The 17,170-nt window shown below is 47.9% G+C and overlaps 1 protein-coding gene across 1 annotated transcript in view; it reads left to right on the forward strand.

The window, feature by feature from the left end:
* LOC121318891 (sestrin-3-like) overlaps positions 1-16,756 on the forward strand; it is a 17,238-nt gene extending 482 nt beyond the window's left edge. Inside the window, exons 2-9 of the mRNA XM_041256068.1 lie at positions 11,524-11,724; positions 13,175-13,357; positions 13,556-13,789; positions 14,362-14,476; positions 14,881-14,999; positions 15,434-15,615; positions 16,075-16,219; positions 16,590-16,756. Coding sequence (XP_041112002.1) covers positions 11,524-11,724; positions 13,175-13,357; positions 13,556-13,789; positions 14,362-14,476; positions 14,881-14,999; positions 15,434-15,615; positions 16,075-16,219; positions 16,590-16,679 — 1,269 coding nt within the window. The 3' untranslated portion in view covers positions 16,680-16,756. The remainder of the gene's footprint in view (positions 1-11,523; positions 11,725-13,174; positions 13,358-13,555; positions 13,790-14,361; positions 14,477-14,880; positions 15,000-15,433; positions 15,616-16,074; positions 16,220-16,589) is intronic.
* Positions 16,757-17,170: the final 414 nt, after the last annotated feature.

Here is a 17,170-nt window from a genome sequence, read left to right on the forward strand (position 1 = left end):
CTAAGAATAAATTGATTCTAACATGTCATTGGAAATAGCAGAGTTCCGAAGAACCGTCTAGAAATGCTGGCTTTGTATTTGAATGATCTTGGCTTTCTGTTAAGTGGCAGTGTAGTCGTGGTGTGTCTTATTCTTTATTTATTTTAAAAAAAATGTCAAACGCGTTCAAAACTTTTCAATGCGTGTGATAAAGCAGACTCTATTAAGAGGGCGGATGAAATATTAATGTTTTCTTCTGGGAAATTTAAACCTTGGAAAACAAATACTGCATTGGAAAAATAGTTCGAAGACGCCTAACCCTGTTTGTTTGTTTGTTTGTTTGTTTGTGATCGTGTTTCTATACTAGGCTGTACAATGTCGTACTAGATTGATAACATCCAAAGCAAATGCATAGTTAACTGAAAACAGGAAAATATCGTTGAATTTGGCTGTGATTGACAGCTTCTTGGTTGTGTAGATGCAGTAAGATGTTTACTGCTTAGCAGAGCCCCCCCTTCCCCCCCGTCCCCCGGACCCACGCTTTTGTGTTGAAAATTGAAGAATGTTTAGGGTAGATGGTTCAATTCATTATTCTCATTCTTCATCAAAGTGCAGTTATGTCTTAGTCTTGTTCATTTTAAATAGTGTACCATTGTCAACAGCATGGCGTGTTAGGAGTGAGCCTTTCTTTGCGTGTCATTAATATGATTGCACATTCCAACATACCTCCTGCTGTCTGTCTGTCTGTCGATCTCTCTATCAGTCTGTCCTGTGGATTCATATGCCTGGACCCTATATTCGGTTATATTTGCCTCTCATTACTTTTCATTCGTCTACTGCTGTATTATAATATACAATCCAGTTAATCCCCTGTACATAACATTTTGCGAGACTTTAATGCAAGTCACTTAAGTGTGATATAAAACTAATTGATATGTGCTCGTTCTCGTATCATGGCTATGTTTTAAGATAAGGGTCTGGGGACGGGGGACGGGGGTTACACGTAAATACTATATTTTGTATTTTAACAGTGCTTGATCTCGTTTGCGGGTCACGCAGACTCCAGTCTTATTTAATCTATGAACTTGAAAGCTGTGGCGTTCATTGGGGTTTTTAAATGTGGTGTTGAACTCGGTCCCTTTGTGCTGGGATGCTGGGTGCTGCCAATCAAAGTTGTTTTTCTCCTGTTCTGGCTGCAGTTCCCTCGTTGAGCGGGAGGGGGCGCTCCTGGCAGGGAACTTGATTACTGCGCTTTTTCAGATTCTGAGAACAATAGAGGCTTTTTTTTCCCTACTCTACCCCCCCCCCCCCCCCCCCCCCCACACACACACTTTAAAAAAATGTGTATATATATATATAACTATATATACATCACGAATAGGTTGTTTTTTTTATATCTTGTGTCTTTTTTATTCCTTTTTTATAATCTCAAGTCTTTGACACACTTCTATTTTCATGATGTTGTTACTCATTCATTCTTCCTTTTTATTTATTCCCTCCTTAGTTAGCTGTTGCAGTGTCCCAGTCTGGGCTACACAGTCAGGGCTTGAATATATTGATTGTTTGGTTTTTCTTGGTGCAGAAGTTAACCCCCGCCCCTCCCAATTTCAACAGACAAAAACTAGAGTTGGCAGAAAGAAACAAACTTTCGTTCTTTCTTTCTGCCCATTCTTTCTCTGTCTCTTTCTTTCTGGTGTTTTTCTTTGCTTTGTTTTGTCCTTCTTCCTCTTTTTCCCTTCAGTAATTACATTTCTTTTTCTAAATTGTCAGCTACCCTCTGTAACTGTGTGCATTCCCACAGGCGAGCACCAGGGCAGCCACTTCATGCAGCATTTGAACAACAACAAAAAATAAAGAAAACTTTCCACAAGTGCAGCTGCATGAAATCAGCTCAAATACCCCCTGCATCATAAGAAACATTTCTGCTTTTTAATGTCAAGCTGCTTTACCCAATGCCTGGGCGCCTGGGTGCCTGTGCGCTGGCGTGGGTGTGCAAAAACACGAAGATAAGGAAACTCGTCTGGCTTTAAAACTAGACCAGCTCTGCCCCCCCCCTCACCACTCTGAAAGAGATGCACAAATAACAAGCTTGAAAGCAAGGGGGTTAGTGAATGGCAGCAGCTCAGTCTGGTGAGAGGGAGAGGGAGAGGTGGATAGGATATGGATGAATGGTTTGCAGGTTGAAATGGAATACTGATTTCTGATATATTGATCTCGGTTCTGGGTCCATGTCCCCTGAGACCTAACCGCTGTGCTCCCGAGCATTCTAGAATGTGTCTGAGCCGTGGGATTGCAGGAGCGCATTGTGTCTGCCTCCCTGTCTGTGCCCGGATCCCCTTCGTGTGTCACAGGGTGTGAAAGGCGGGTAAGTGGGTAGTGCCAGTGCACAATGTTTTACCCTTATAAGTGATTTCTCGGACCGTGATTTCACTTTACGTTTACCATACAACGCAGTACACGTGCTAACATCCCCTGTGGACGCAGTTTCAGGCAGGCTGACCAGTGCCCTCCACTGGTAAATGCTTCTTCTAGATGCTACATGCTAGGGGATTGGTTTCAGTAGTCCAGTCCTGTGCCTGCTGCTAAGCCACCCAGAACTGGGGCTCCTTTGAGGCCCCTTATCCTAGCTCTGACCAGGGCCAGCCTTGCTTAGCCTCAGACCCGACTCCTAGGTAGGTTTGGCTGCAGTTAAAATGGTTACATGTTAAACCCCCTAAGGTGACCTGCAACAGTGTCGTGCTGGATTGAGGAGGGCAGGGTTCCTCTGTAGCGGACCCCTCAAACACAGCCCCACTGCATTACAGTTACTACAGTCCAAGACGCTGCGTGTGTGGGTGTGTGTGTGTGTGTGTGTCTGTGACTGTGTGGGTGTGGGTGTGTGTGTGTGTATGTGTGTCTGTGACTGTGTGGGTGGGTGTGTGTGTGTATGTGTGTCTGTGACTGTGTGGGTGTGTGTGTGTATGTGTGTCTGTGACTGTGTGGGTGTGTGTGTGTATGTGTGTCTGTGACTGTGTGGGTGTGTGTGTGTGTGTATGTGTGTCTGTGACTGTGTGGGTGTGTGTGTGTGTGTGTGTGTGTGTGTGTGTGTGTGTGGGTGTGTGTGTGTATGTGTGTCTGTGACTGTGTGGGTGTGTGTGTGTATGTGTGTCTGTGACTGTGTGTGTGTGTGTGTGTGTGTGTGTGTGTGTGTGTGTGTGTGTGTGTGTGTGGGTGGGTGTGTGTGTGTATGTGTGTCTGTGACTGTGTGGGTGTGTGTGTGTGTGTGTGTGTGTGTGTGTGTGTGTGTGTGTGTGTGTGTGTGTGTGTGTGTGTGTGTGTGTGTGTGTGTGTGTGTGTGTGTGACTGTGTGGGTGTGTGTGTGTGTGTGTGTGTGTGACTGTGTGTGTGTGTGTGTGTGTATGTGTGTCTGTGACTGTGTGTATGTGTGTCTGTGACTGTGTGGGTGTGTGTGTGTATGTGTGTCTGTGACTGTGTGGGTGTGTGTGTGTGTGTGTGTGTCTGTGTGTGTGTGTGTGTGTGTGTGTGTGTGTATGTGTGTCTGTGACTGTGTGGGTGTGTGTGTGTGTGTGTGTGTGTGTGTGTGTGTGTGTCTGTGACTGTGTGGGTGGGTGTGTGTATGTGTGTCTGTGACTGTGTGGGTGTGTGTGTGTGTGTGTATGTGTGTCTGTGACTGTGTGGGTGTGTGTGTGTGTGTCTGTGTGTGTGTGAGTGTGTGTGTGTGTGTGTGTGTATGTGTGTCTGTGACTGTGTGCGTGTGTGTGTGTGTGTATGTGTGTCTGTGACTGTGTGCGTGTGCTGGATTATCTCTCGTTCAAGTGCCGCTAGTGTTATAGGGCCAGCCTCAGGCACACAGAGGATAGCAGCTTGCGTTGTCTGGTCCTGTTCAAGTTAAGCTTGTTTAGGGTGGCGACCGCTGGCAGTCCTCACCCTCTCGTCTTGTTTACAATGCCTACAAACCCCTGACCCGGCTAGCCTCGCTGTGGGATTTGCACTGGTGTGTTTATTATTTATTTAAACTCAGGAGGAACATTTTTGAGTTCACACTCTGTTCTCAGCTCTCCAGCACTGTCAATACCCTGAAACTCTACTAATGAGCTCTAGTCTGCTCTCCAGCACTGTCACTGTAGCATGCTGTAGTCTAGTCCCGATTCTGTGCACCACAGTCAGATGGCTCTGAACTGCCTGCCCTGCAGTGGGCTGGCTGTGTGTTGAACTTCCTCAGCCAACCCTGACAGCAGTGTTGGCTAAACAAGCCTGGACGTGCCTCTGGAACTACAGTAGAGATTATTCTGTAGAATCACTGTAGGGACTGTTCTGAGTCTGTAGAAAGCTGTGGTTTTGCCAGATTCACAGCACCTCGTTGCCTTGGCCTGGTGGAGCGCTTTGTGTTGACAGATGAACAGCAACACTGGGTACAGAACAGATTGCAAACTATTTTGTAGTCACTTTTGTAGATGTCGTGGGTTACAAACATTTTGATGGGGGACAGGCAACGAATGGATAAATTGGACGCTGCCCCTTTAAACGCGGATCAAGTGTCCGGTGCTTTTCCACTGTGTGAGGTGCTGAGTGAGAGCGCTGGCCGAGCCGTGATGACCATCACGCCCCCCTCTCAGCTGCTGGAGGTGATGTCATCCAGATACTTCCGGCTCTGCTGAACACCACGTCTGTAGAGTTTTGTAAATAAAACACAAATCTGCGGTTCGTGTGTCGGGTGTTACGACTGTGATCAGTAATTAAACTAAATATCAGATTATTATTATTATTACCGTTACTAGTACTTTCATTGATGTTTTTGTAATTGTGTTTTGTCAGAGCGAATACTGTGCATTGAAATGGGAAAAATATTTTTGCATTGTTCAGTTGAGAATGATACAAAACCCCAAGGACAGTACAGCTATACAGCTTGCCAAATTATTTCAGTGATGCTAGTTGTTAATTGTTGCTCTTCTTCACCAGCACTTTGCACAGCATGCAAACATATTCTGTAATAAAAGCATGCATGGTGGCCACAACTTTTTTTATTATTATTATTATAAAAAATAACATTTTTTTTCATGATCAACTTTAGTTTCAAGAAAGACAATAGGAAACCAAAATGTGTGTTTGTGTGTGGATTACAGTAACTGCCACCCAGAAGTCAGTTACACAGGAGGAAGGCTGGTGCCTGCACAGACTTGCCCAACCCTCTGCCCCTCACTCTGGGGGGATGCAGGCAGAGCCCTGCTACCCAGACAGAATCCGCACACGCTTTCCTGTCTGATTCCTTCCACACTTTGCAACCACTTACAGTTCTCAGACCCGAGCCACGCTGCTGTACAGCAAACCCTCAAACCACTGTGCTGTTTCGGGTGAGCTGTACAGCTGGTTGTCTCGGAGATCAACACATGCATTTACATAGACATGTGTTTACTGATGCACTCAAATAAGAGTAGAAATGAAAGGTGTAATGAAATGGCAGCTGTGGGCGTTGCATTTCTTCATTTCTTCTTTACTGGTCCATGTGAGCACCACTTCATGGAAACTCTGTATATACAGGTTCATGTGTGGGACCTGTCTAATGACTGGGCTGTGTACACTATTTGTACAGAGTACAAAAGGCTTTGCATCTGTATGAAGTGTTTAAATCAAATGCATGAAATAACACTTTAAAGGGGACGTTTGTGTTTGTGTTTGTGCACACTGATGCACAGACCTAGTCATGCTGTGAGCTCGAGCTGCAGGATTGGTGTGGGGGCAGAAGGATGGCATTTGCATTTATATAGTGCTTTTCACCCACACAAGATCTCAAAGAGCATCGCTAGTGATTGAGTCACCTCCTGAGTGCAGCCTCCTGGTTAACTCTGTGTGCCACACAGCAGCTTTCATTTGTTTTCCGCTCTCACATTTTTACACGGTTGGTCGTGGAGGAAGTTTATTCACCAGGCCAGGAGCTAGGCAGGGACTCATCATGCTGAATCCCTCTGATCTCTACAGTATCTGCCTCTCAGTGGCCCCCTGCCTGACAGGGATTCAAACCGTCCAGGTTATTGGCAGATGCTGATTTTCACCACTATACGTATAGTACAGAACGTATTCTTTTCAGAAAGCAAATTGCTGGCAGTCTGGTGTCCAGTGCTCTGAACTGCTGGCAGTCTGGTGTCCAGTGCTCTGAACTGCTGGCAGTCTGGTGTCCAGTGCTCTGAACTGCTGGCAGTCTGGTGTCCAGTGCTCTGAACAGCTGGCAGTCTGGTGTCCAGTGCTCTGAACAGCTGGCAGTCTGGTGTCCAGTGCTCTGAACTGCTTGCAGTCTGGTGTCCAGTGCTCTGAACTGCTTTTCCACGCTGAGCCTTCGGTGTTGTTTTTCTCAGTTTTAATTCCCACTTGTAAGACTGATCAAGATGATGCCGCGAAGATCCATGTGAGTGCCATACAATCGTAGCTCTTGGCGTTTGACAGACACAGATTTGATGTCTGAGCTGAGCTTTCCTGGAACTATTTCTGGCAGCCAGGCAGCAAGGGGCCACTGGTAGCTGATCTCCAGCACTGGCTTGGCTGCACGTAACTGGAGTGTGTGCCAGGTTCCAGCTGGTTATACTGGTGCAGAGCCTGTGAATCTGGTAGGAGAACAAGCCAAACTAGTGTAGGGTTACGCCGTTATATTTTTCCCTTCTATTCAGCTGTACTGTAATCCATCCAAGTATATAATAATCAATAAAAATGTAGCATTTAAAAAGCAAAGTGATTAAGTACCGTTTAAAAAAAAAAAAAAAAAAAAAAAAAAAAAAAAAACTAAAGACATGTGTCCCTCTTAGAATGGGATGAGAATTCCAGGCGCGGCTCCCTGGTCCGAGTGTGCAATGATGAGGACGTGACAGCAGGCAGATTTAACTGACAGTCATGTGTGTGAAGGGCTAAAAATATTCCCTGGCTCCTCAGCGAGAATGCACAGTGTTTTCACTGAGCGAGGAAGTGGGTCAATGCCCTGCCTGCCAATACCATCTCGTCTGCGGCGCTGCATGAAGCTGATTCTGCAGTCTGCAGTATCAGCCAATCTGTCTGTGTATCGCTCTGTCCATCTAAAGAGGGTGCCTTCTGTCTGTCTGTGTGTCTGTCTGCTGTGTCTGTCTGTCCAAGTAGAGACAGGCATTGTCTGACCGCGTGAACAGTGAACGCATTCAGTCAAAAATATGCCAACATCACAAAGAACGATTTAGAAAGCTGCTTGGCGTGCAGTGCCTGTGCTGTATCTTCCAGCCCTGAGAGGTGCAGTTTTGCATTCTGTATAATCCTGCTTCCGCTCTGTTAAGTGCACAGTGTCTGCTGAAGTAATCAGCTGGGTCAGGTGTGTTGCAAGCAGCTTGGCTGGGTGTGTGGGATCACTGGAAGACAGACCGGGGGACAATTAGAATTACAATTACAGCAGAGTTGTTGGCTGAAATTATAATTCCAATGATATTTGTTCAATTACAGTTACAGTGATGTGGTGTGATTGTAATTATAGGCTAATTACAGTTACACTAAAAAGGATGTAAAACGATGCACACATTAATTCTAAATAGCCCAGCAGTAATAATCAAAGGTACAAATACACACGACTGTAGCTTTAGCTACAAGTATGCAGGTTCAAGGTTCACGTGCAATGACACTGATTGCAATTCATTTCAGTTCCACTGAGCCCAGGCGTGCTGCAGTGTGTTTGAAAGAGGATCTCCTGTGCTTTACTGTGCAGAAATGCTATATCCTGAGCTAGATAAAAGCAGCTCGCACCCAGCCCAGTGATGATCTAAGCAGGTTTAATAAGTAGCCTGGAGATGTACTGTGATCTTCTCCAGGCATGTTTCACAACATGTCCAGGACTGAGGCATCTCTCCTTGCCCTAATGGTTAAGCATGCCCTTCAGTGTGTGATTGAATCAGAACACTTTGATACAAGAGGATTTACTTTAGTCCCAACTCTCATAGAGAATACAGTTAATTGCAACAGTAAAATCTGAGCTTCGAGGGAACTCATAAACAGTACAAAGAAACGTGTGCAATTAGGAACGTTTACACACACCGTGTTGAAAGAACAGCAAAGTGTAGGAAAGCATAGTGCAAGCACTGTGCAAGCACTGCCAGTTAGAAACCAGAGGGAAGTGGGGTAAAGGGCTGTACAAAGTTTACACTGGGCTGCGTGTGGTTTATGTTGTGGTGTGCTTGCTGTGGTCAGGCTTAGAAGTACAAGCGCCAGAAATGGTACTAAAAGAAAATCCTTCAAATAAAAGAACAGTTACTGAAGCACATTGTTAAGGTTGTTTTACAGTGTTTGATTTTGAGATGCATCTCCTTCACGTGTGTTAAAGCTGTGGCAGCTGTTTGCAAGAGACAAAATGAAAGCTCTCTTACAAAATGACCATCGAGATTGGCAGTGAGTCCTTCCCCTGGCTCTCTGTTGCTCCCTGCCCGCTTTCTCCACACTGCTCTCTCTCTCCACACTGCTCACTCCACACTGCTCTCTCTACACTGCTCTCTCTACACTGCTCTCTCTCTACACTGCTCTCTTTCTCCACAGTGCTCTCTCTCTACACTGCTCTCTCCACACTGCTCTCTCTACACTGCTCTCTCTCTCCACACTGCTCTCTCTACACTGCTCTTTCTCTCCACAGTGCTCTCTCCACAGTGCTCTCTCCACAGTGCTCTCTGTCTCTACACTGCTCTCTCTCTCCACACTGCTCTCTCTACACTGCTCTCTCTCTCCACACTGCTCTTTCTACACTGCTCTCTCTCTCTCCACTGCTCTCTCTACACTGCTCTCTCTCTCCACACTGGTCTCTCTACACTGCTCTCTCTCTACACTGCTCTCTCTCTCCACACTGCTCTATCTACACTGCTCTCTTTCTCCACACTGCTCTCTCTACACTGCTCTCTCTCTCCACAGTGCTCTCTCCACACTGCTCTCTCTCTCCACACTGCTCTATCTACACTGCTCTCTGTCTCCACACTGCTCTTTCTACACTGCTCTCTCTCTCTCCACTGCTCTCTCTACACTGCTGTCTCTCTCTACACTGCTCTCTCTCTCTACAGTGCTCTCTCTCTCCACAGTGCTCTCTCTCTACACTGCTCTCTCTCTCTCTCTCTCTCTACACTGCTCTCTCTCTACACTGCTCTCTCTCTCCACAGTGCTCTCTCTCTCTACCCTGCTCTCTCTCTCCACACTGCTCTCTCTACACTGCTCTCTCTCCACTGCTCTCTATCTACACTGCTGTCTCTCCACACTGCTCTCTCTCTACACTGCTCTCTTTCTCCACAGTGCTCTCTCTCCACAGTGCTCTCTCTCTCTCTCTACACTGCTCTCTCTCTCTATACTGCTGTCTCCACACTGCTCTCTCTACACTGCTCTCTCTCTCTGCTCTCTCTACACTGCTCTCTCTCTCCACACTGCTCTCTCCACACTGCTCTCTCTACACTGCTCTCTCTCTACACTGCTCTCTCTCTCCACACTGCTCTCTCTCTCCACACTGCTCTCTCTCTCCACACTGCTCTCTCTCTCCACACTGCTCTCTCTCTCTCCACTGCTCTCTCTCTCTCCACTGCTCTCTCCACACTGCTCTCTCTCCACACTGCTCTATCTACACTGCTCTCTTTCTCCATACTGCTCTCTCTCCACACTGCTCTCTCTCTCCACACTGCTCTCTCTACACTGCTCTCTCTACACTGCTGTCTCCACACTGCTCTCTCTACACTGCTCTCTCTCTCTACACTGCTCTCTCCACACTGCTCTCTCTACACTGCTCTCTCTCTCTGCACTGCTCTCTCCACACTGCTGACTCCTCACTGTTTAATATCCTGGATACACGCACAGCTGCTGTTGGTTGTACAGTGTTTGTTTTTCACAGTCCTGCCCATGCTTTTTCCTCCAGGAATCAGAACCTGTTATAGAATCCCGTTCTTCTCTCAGTCCCACTCTGTCCCAGCGCCTCCTCAAGGAATCAGAACCTGTTATAGAATCCCGTTCCTCTCTCAGTCCCACTCTGTCCCAGGGCCTTCTCCAGGAATCAGAACCTGTTATAGAATCCCGTTCCAAACTCAGTCCCACTCTGTCCCAGCGCCTCCTCCAGGAATCAGAACCTGTTATAGAATCCCGTTCCTATCTCAGTCCAACTCTGTACCAGGGCCTTCTCCAGGAATCAGAACCTGTTATAGAATCCCGTTCCTCTCTCAGTCCCACTCTGTCCCAGGGCCTCCTCCAGGAATCAGAACCTGTTATAGAATCCCGTTCCTCTCTCAGTCCCACTCTGTCCCAGGGCCTCCTCCGGGAATCAGAACCTGTTATAGAATCCCGTTCCTCTCTCAGTCCCACTCTGTCCCAGCGCCTCCTCCAGGAATCAGAACCTGTTATAGAATCCCGTTCCTCTCTCAGTCCCACTCTGTCCCAGCGCCTCCTCCAGGAATCAGAACCTGTTATAGAATCCCGTTCCTCTCTCAGTCCCACTCTGTCCCAGGGCCTCCTCCAGGAATCAGAACCTGTTATAGAATCCCGTTCCTCTCTCAGTCCCACTCTGTCCCAGCGCCTCCTCCAGGAATCAGAACCTGTTATAGAATCCCGTTCCTCTCTCAGTCCCACTCTGTCCCAGCGCCTCCTCCAGGAATCAGAACCTGTTATAGAATCCCGTTCCTCTCTCAGTCCCACTCTGTCCCAGGGCCTCCTCCAGGAATCAGAACCTGTTATAGAATCCCGTTCCTCTCTCAGTCCCACTCTGTCCCAGCGCCTCCTCCAGGAATCAGAACCTGTTATAGAATCCCGTTCCTCTCTCAGTCCCACTCTGTCCCAGCGCCTCCTCCAGGAATCAGAACCTGTTATAGAATCCCGTTCCTCTCTCAGTCCCACTCTGTCCCAGCGCCTCCTCCAGGAATCAGAACCTGTTATAGAATCCCGTTCCTCTCTCAGTCCCACTCTGTCCCAGCGCCTCCTCCAGGAATCAGAACCTGTTATAGAATCCCGTTCCTCTCTGAGTCCCACTCTGTCCCAGGGCCTCCTCCAGGAATCAGAACCTGTTATAGAATCCCGTTCCTCTCTCAGTCCCACTCTGTCCCAGGGCCTCCTCCAGGAATCAGAACCTGTTATAGAATCCCGTTCCTCTCTCAGTCCCACTCTGTCCCAGCTCCTCTTCCTCTTTCCTTTCCTCACTCTGCGCTCACATGCTTGCCTATCCCCCCAGCCCCCCTCTATCCCATTCTCCTTGCCACTCACATTCTGTCCTTTCTCTGCTCTCGTCTCTCCCCTGCTTCTCATTTCATTCTCCATTATCGCTCTCCCTTCCTCTTTCTCTGATCTCCCCTGCGTGTGCTGCGCTGTGCTTGGATCTGTCAGAACAGTGGAAGGTATAAATTAAGGATTAGGCTGAGAAAGTGGTCTTAAAATTAAAGCTTTAGTTGAAAATGCATGGATATAGACTTATATGCAAAGAAATATCACTTTATTCAAAAAATATAAGGGGTTACAGATAATCGGAAGTGGAACCAATATTCCTGAATCTTGTTTCTTGGGGGATTCTCTGACACCGCTCTCTGTCTCTTTTCCCAGGTGGTGAAGGTGAGTTCAGAGAAGGAGCGCCCGCAGCTGCTGTTCGTGAAGGCGCTGGCCAGCAGGGGGCACCTGGACTCAGTCACCCAGCAGATGGGCTACCACTCACAGTACCTGGATAGCTTCCTGCGCACCCAGCACTACATCCTGCACATGGACGGGCCACTGCCCTTCCACTACCGCCACTACATCGCCATCATGGTGAGCCCCCATGATTTGCAGTGCTGCGTGTCTCCAGTTTCTGCAGTGTAGATGTAAGGGGTTCTGTTTGTATGGTGAGGTCAGGGTCAGGTCAGTGTAATGATAATCAGTGTAATTATTCTTGTTCTTGATTTGCAGTGCTGCGTGTCTCCAGTTTCTGCAGTGTAGATGTAAGGGGTTCTGTTTGTATGGTGGGGTCAGGGTCAGGTCAGTGTAATGATAATCAGTGTAATTATTCTTGTTCTTGATTTGCAGTGCTGCGTGTCTCCAGTTTCTGCAGTGTAGATGTAAGGGGTTCTGTTTGTATGGTGAGGTCAGGGTCAGGTCAGTGTAATGATAATCAGTGTAATTATTCTTGTTCTTGATTTGCAGTGCTGCGTGTCTCCAGTTTCTGCAGTGTAGATGTAAGGGGTTCTGTTTGTATGGTGAGGTCAGGGTCAGGTCAGTGTAATGATAATCAGTGTAATTATTCTTGTTCTTGATTTGCAGTGCTGCGTGTCTCCAGTTTCTGCAGTGTAGATGTAAGGGGTTCTGTTTGTATGGTGAGGTCAGGGTCAGGTCAGTGTAATGATAATCAGTGTAATTATTCTTGTTCTTGATTTGCAGTGCTGCGTGTCTCCAGTTTCTGCAGTGTAGATGTAAGGGGTTCTGTTTGTATGGTGAGGTCAGGGTCAGGTCAGTGTAATGATAATCAGTGTAATTATTCTTGTTCTTGATTTGCAGTGCTGCGTGTCTCCAGTTTCTGCAGTGTAGATGTAAGGGGTTCTGTTTGTATGGTGAGGTCAGGGTCAGGTCAGTGTAATGATAATCAGTGTAATTATTCTTGTTCTTGATTTGCAGTGCTGCGTGTCTCCAGTTTCTGCAGTGTAGATGTAAGGGGTTCTGTTTGTATGGTGAGGTCAGGGTCAGGTCAGTGTAATGATAATCAGTGTAATTATTCTTGTTCTTGATTTGCAGTGCTGCGTGTCTCCAGTTTCTGCAGTGTAGATGTAAGGGGTTCTGTTTGTATGGTGGGGTCAGGGTCAGGTCAGTGTAATGATAATCAGTGTAATTATTCTTGTTCTTGATTTGCAGTGCTGCGTGTCTCCAGTTTCTGCAGTGTAGATGTAAGGGGTTCTGTTTGTATGGTGGGGTCAGGGTCAGGTCAGTGTAATGATAATCAGTGTAATTATTCTTGTTCTTGATTTGCAGTGCTGCGTGTCTCCAGTTTCTGCAGTGTAGATGTAAGGGGTTCTGTTTGTATGGTGAGGTCAGGGTCAGGTCAGTGTAATGATAATCAGTGTAATTATTCTTGTTCTTGATTTGCAGTGCTGCGTGTCTCCAGTTTCTGCAGTGTAGATGTAAGGGGTTCTGTTTGTATGGTGAGGTCAGGGTCAGGCCAGTGTAATGATAATCAGTGTAATTATTCTTGTTTTTGATTTGCCGTGCTGTTTGTCTCTCTGTTCTTCAGGCTGCAGCCCGTCATCACTGCCGGTATCTAGTCTCTCTGCACTCCGCCCAGTTCCTGCGAGTGGGCGGTGACCCCGCGTGGCTCCAGGGCCTGGACTCCGCCCCCCAGCGCCTGCGCAACCTCCATGAGATCAACAAGGTGCTGGCTCACCGGCCCTGGCTCGTCGCCCGGGAGCACATCGAGGTAGGACCCGGGTTCAATGACACATGGTCACTTTGAATTCACTAAACAAACCCCATGTCTCTGATCAGACTTGTACAGCCTCTGATGAAGATCGGGGAGCAGTGTGTCAGGTGTACACTGTATAGTAAAGCTCTCTCTCTCTCTCTCTCTCTCTCTCTCTCTCTCTCTCTCTCTCTCTCTCTCTCTCTCTCTCTCTAGTCCCTGCTGAAGATCGGGGAGCAGTGCTGGTCAATGGCAGAGCTGGTCCAGGCAGTGGTGTTACTGGCTCACTGCCACGCCCTGGCCAGCTTTGTGTTTGGGGTGGGGATAGAGCAGGAACCCCCTGTCCCAGGGACCCCCGGGAACCCCAACCTCGGCAGCTACTGCTTCTGCGACACAGCCAATGGCAACGCAGCCTGCACCCCAGAGAACCTGCGCTCCCACCGCCGCAGAGTGAGTCCGCAGCAGCACATGGGCTAGTGTGTTCCAATGCATGAGAGCACCATGCAGTGCGATACAGTGGAATTCAGTTTAACACAGTGTAATTCACCACAGTCTGGATATAATTATAATTGAATATAATGCAGTCTGAGTGAAGTGGAATTATAGTCAGTGCATTATTAAGCTACAGATTATATTTTCATTTTTATGGCATGCATCTAGAACAGAATATCAGATCCTAAACTTGAATACCTGAAAAAGAAAAATATCAAAAATGAAAACAACAAAAGCAAAAAAGCTGTAATGTGAAGGTATTTGGTCTTTAATCGCTAGCTGAGCTACAAAACAAGGCTGTTGTTTTTGCCAACACTGGGAAATGCAAGTGGAGGTTTACACCCAACAAGAGGAGCAAAGCGAGTTTTTGCAGCCAGTGTTGACAACGACGTCTTGAGAGCAGAGCAGCAATTTCTGCTGGCTTGAAACTCGAAAGGAGCTGAGGGCTTTGTTTTCTGACGCCTGTGTGTGTGTGTGTGTGTGTGTGTGTGTGTGTGTGTGTGTGTGTGTGTGTATGTGTGTGTTTGCAGTCCCTGGATTCGAGCTGTGAGGCGGGAGCCCTGCGGGACAGGATGCAGCGGCTGCAGGGGGAGAAGGAGCGACGAGGGGAGCGCAAGATCACAGCGCAGGGGGACCAGGAGGAAGGTAGGGGTAGACTTGGAGACAGAGACAGTGCTCCTAATACCAGGAAACATGTGCATGCAGGCCCTGATCGCGTCATTTCCAGTGTGCAGAATCGATGCCAGAGCTGTATTAGTGTCCATGGCGATTGCAACCTGCATTGATCTATCACTGTTATATGGAAAAGTAAAGGGGCGCCCACAGGCATCCACAGAGCTTCAAGGTTATTGCAGTGTCTTTATTCTACTTCAATCAAAAGACCTTTGGGATCAATGCTGCATAACCATTGTGTTTAACATGTGCTGCATGTTTATGGAAGTTATTGGCAGGTGTATTGTGTGTATTTCAGCATCCTAGTTAGTGTAAGGCAGAGTCTACAGACTGTGCTTTGTGCTGTTCGCTCCTCTGAGTCCCGTCCTGTTCCCCAGATCTGGAGGAGAAGCCGCCCCGTCCCACTGACCTGTCCTGCTTCCTGTCGGACCCCGAGTTTAGATACCAGGAGTTCACACGCCGCAATGAGGACCACTTCCAGGTGTTCAGGGTCCAGGTGAGGGGCTTTCAACACACCAGCAACACTGTACAACACAACACATTGCAACATCGTACAAGACATTGCAACACACTAGCAACACTGTACAACACAACACATTGCAACATCGTACAAGACATTGCAACACACTAGCAACATCGTACAACACAACACATTGTAACATCATACAAGACATTGCAACACACTAGAAATATCGTACAACACATTGTAACACATTGCAACACACCAGCAGCACAACATATTTTAACACTGTACAACACAACACATTGTAAGAAATTGCAACCCAGTACAACCCAACACATTGATAACACAACACAGTACTGTGCATTGTACCATAACCCAGCATGCACTGCACACTAGACTAGGACACAGTGCAGTGCATCCGGACGCTGCCTGCTTACTGTACCCGTGTGCTGTTGTTTCTGGTGCAGGATTACTCCTGGGAGGATCACGGCTTCTCTCTGGTGAACCGGCTCTACTCGGACATCGGCTACCTGCTGGACGAGCGCTTCCGGACAGTGACCAGCCTGCAGAACGGCCTCCTGGGAGAGGGGCAGAGCTCAGACCTGAAGAGAGCCATCTGGAACTACATCCACTGCATGTTCGGCATCAGGTAACCTGGCCTGCGCTCTGTGGAGGGTGCAGCCACCACACCACAAGCACTTGATTTCTGCATGCGTTTCCCATGCTTATACTCTGCCTTTACCACCATGTTTATTAATATGCTTTACCGTATCTCACATTTCTTTACCATGCTTACCTGTGGCTTTCCCATGTTTTCACTGTGAGTTATTACACTTTGCTATGCTTTTGTAAGGGTAATTCACTTCAGGCATTACATATTTGACCAGGGTAGTCTGCAAGACTAACTTGAGTAAAGCACACAGACCTCTAACTCATTGTTGAATGCACTCAGGCTGCGAGTGCATTGGCCACTGCTGTCTGTTTCTGGAGACACCTGGTCCTTTCAGCACTGCTAATCCGTGGTGCAGAGTTCGAGGGGTTCGGGAGGGAGTACAGGCTGTACAGTAGAGCTTGTCCTGACCGGGCTGCCCCTGTGTTCTGAGTACAGCTATGATGACTATGACTACGGAGAGGTGAACCACTTGCTAGAGAGGAGTCTGAAGCTGTACATCAAGACCGTGACCTGCCACCCGGAGAAAACCAAACCCCAGCTTCTGCACTGCTGCTGGAAACAGCTGAAGCAGGCTGAGAAGGTGAGGAGGGGGGAGGGGGAGAGAGAGAAGTCGTTTGGGATTTTAGAGCTTCAAGTGTCATGTAAAAGTTCTTGTGTCACTGCATATTTGGGTGTAGGGTACTGTGACTAACCCTAACCCTTTCTTCAGGCTCAGAGACCAACATGCTGTCTCTGTCTGTCTGTCAAGCTCTGTTTATTTACACTGCAGCCAGACAGACAGACACCATTGCAGGTTATTCAACCCACTGCTACCAGAGAGCACATTAAAACTACAAGTACAATTGCACATCTCGTGGGACTTGTAAGGGTATTTATTCACATGCTCTAACAAGATGAACCCTTCCTGACTTGACATCCTTGTTTCCTTTGCTTTTCTTTCCATCTCTCAGGTCCATGTGAACCTGCTCATCATGGAGGCCAGGATGCAAGCAGAACTCCTGTATGCACTTCGGGCAATAACCCAACACATGACTGCATAGACTGGAGGGGGGGGGGGGGGTACGATCAGAGAGAGCGAGTGTGCAGGAGAGTGAGAGCAGAGAGAAAGAGTGTGCAGGAGAGTGAGAGCAGAGAGAGCGAGTATGCAGGAGAGTGAGAGCGAGTGTGCAGGAGAGTGAGAGCAGAGAGAGGGAGTGAGCAGGAGAGTACGATCAGAGAGAGTGTGCAGGAGAGTGAGAGCAGAGAGAGCGAGTGTGCAGGAGAGTGAGAGCGAGTGTGCAGGAGAGTGAGAGCAGAGAGAGCGAGTGTGCTGGAGAGTTGAGAGCAGAGAGAGGGAGTGTGCAAGAGAGTGAGAGCAGAGAGAGGGAGTGTACAGCAGAGTACGATCAGAGAGGGGAAGTGTGCAGGAGAGTACGATCAGAGAGAGTGAGTGTGCAGGAGAGTTAGAGCAGAGAGAGCGAGTGTGCAGGAGAGTGAGAGCAGAGAGAGGGAGTGAGCAGGAGAGTGAGACCGGAGAGAGCGAGTGTGCAGG

Source organism: Polyodon spathula, chromosome 7 (assembly GCF_017654505.1).
Source record: "Polyodon spathula isolate WHYD16114869_AA chromosome 7, ASM1765450v1, whole genome shotgun sequence".
Taxonomy (NCBI): Eukaryota; Metazoa; Chordata; class Actinopteri; order Acipenseriformes; family Polyodontidae; genus Polyodon; species Polyodon spathula.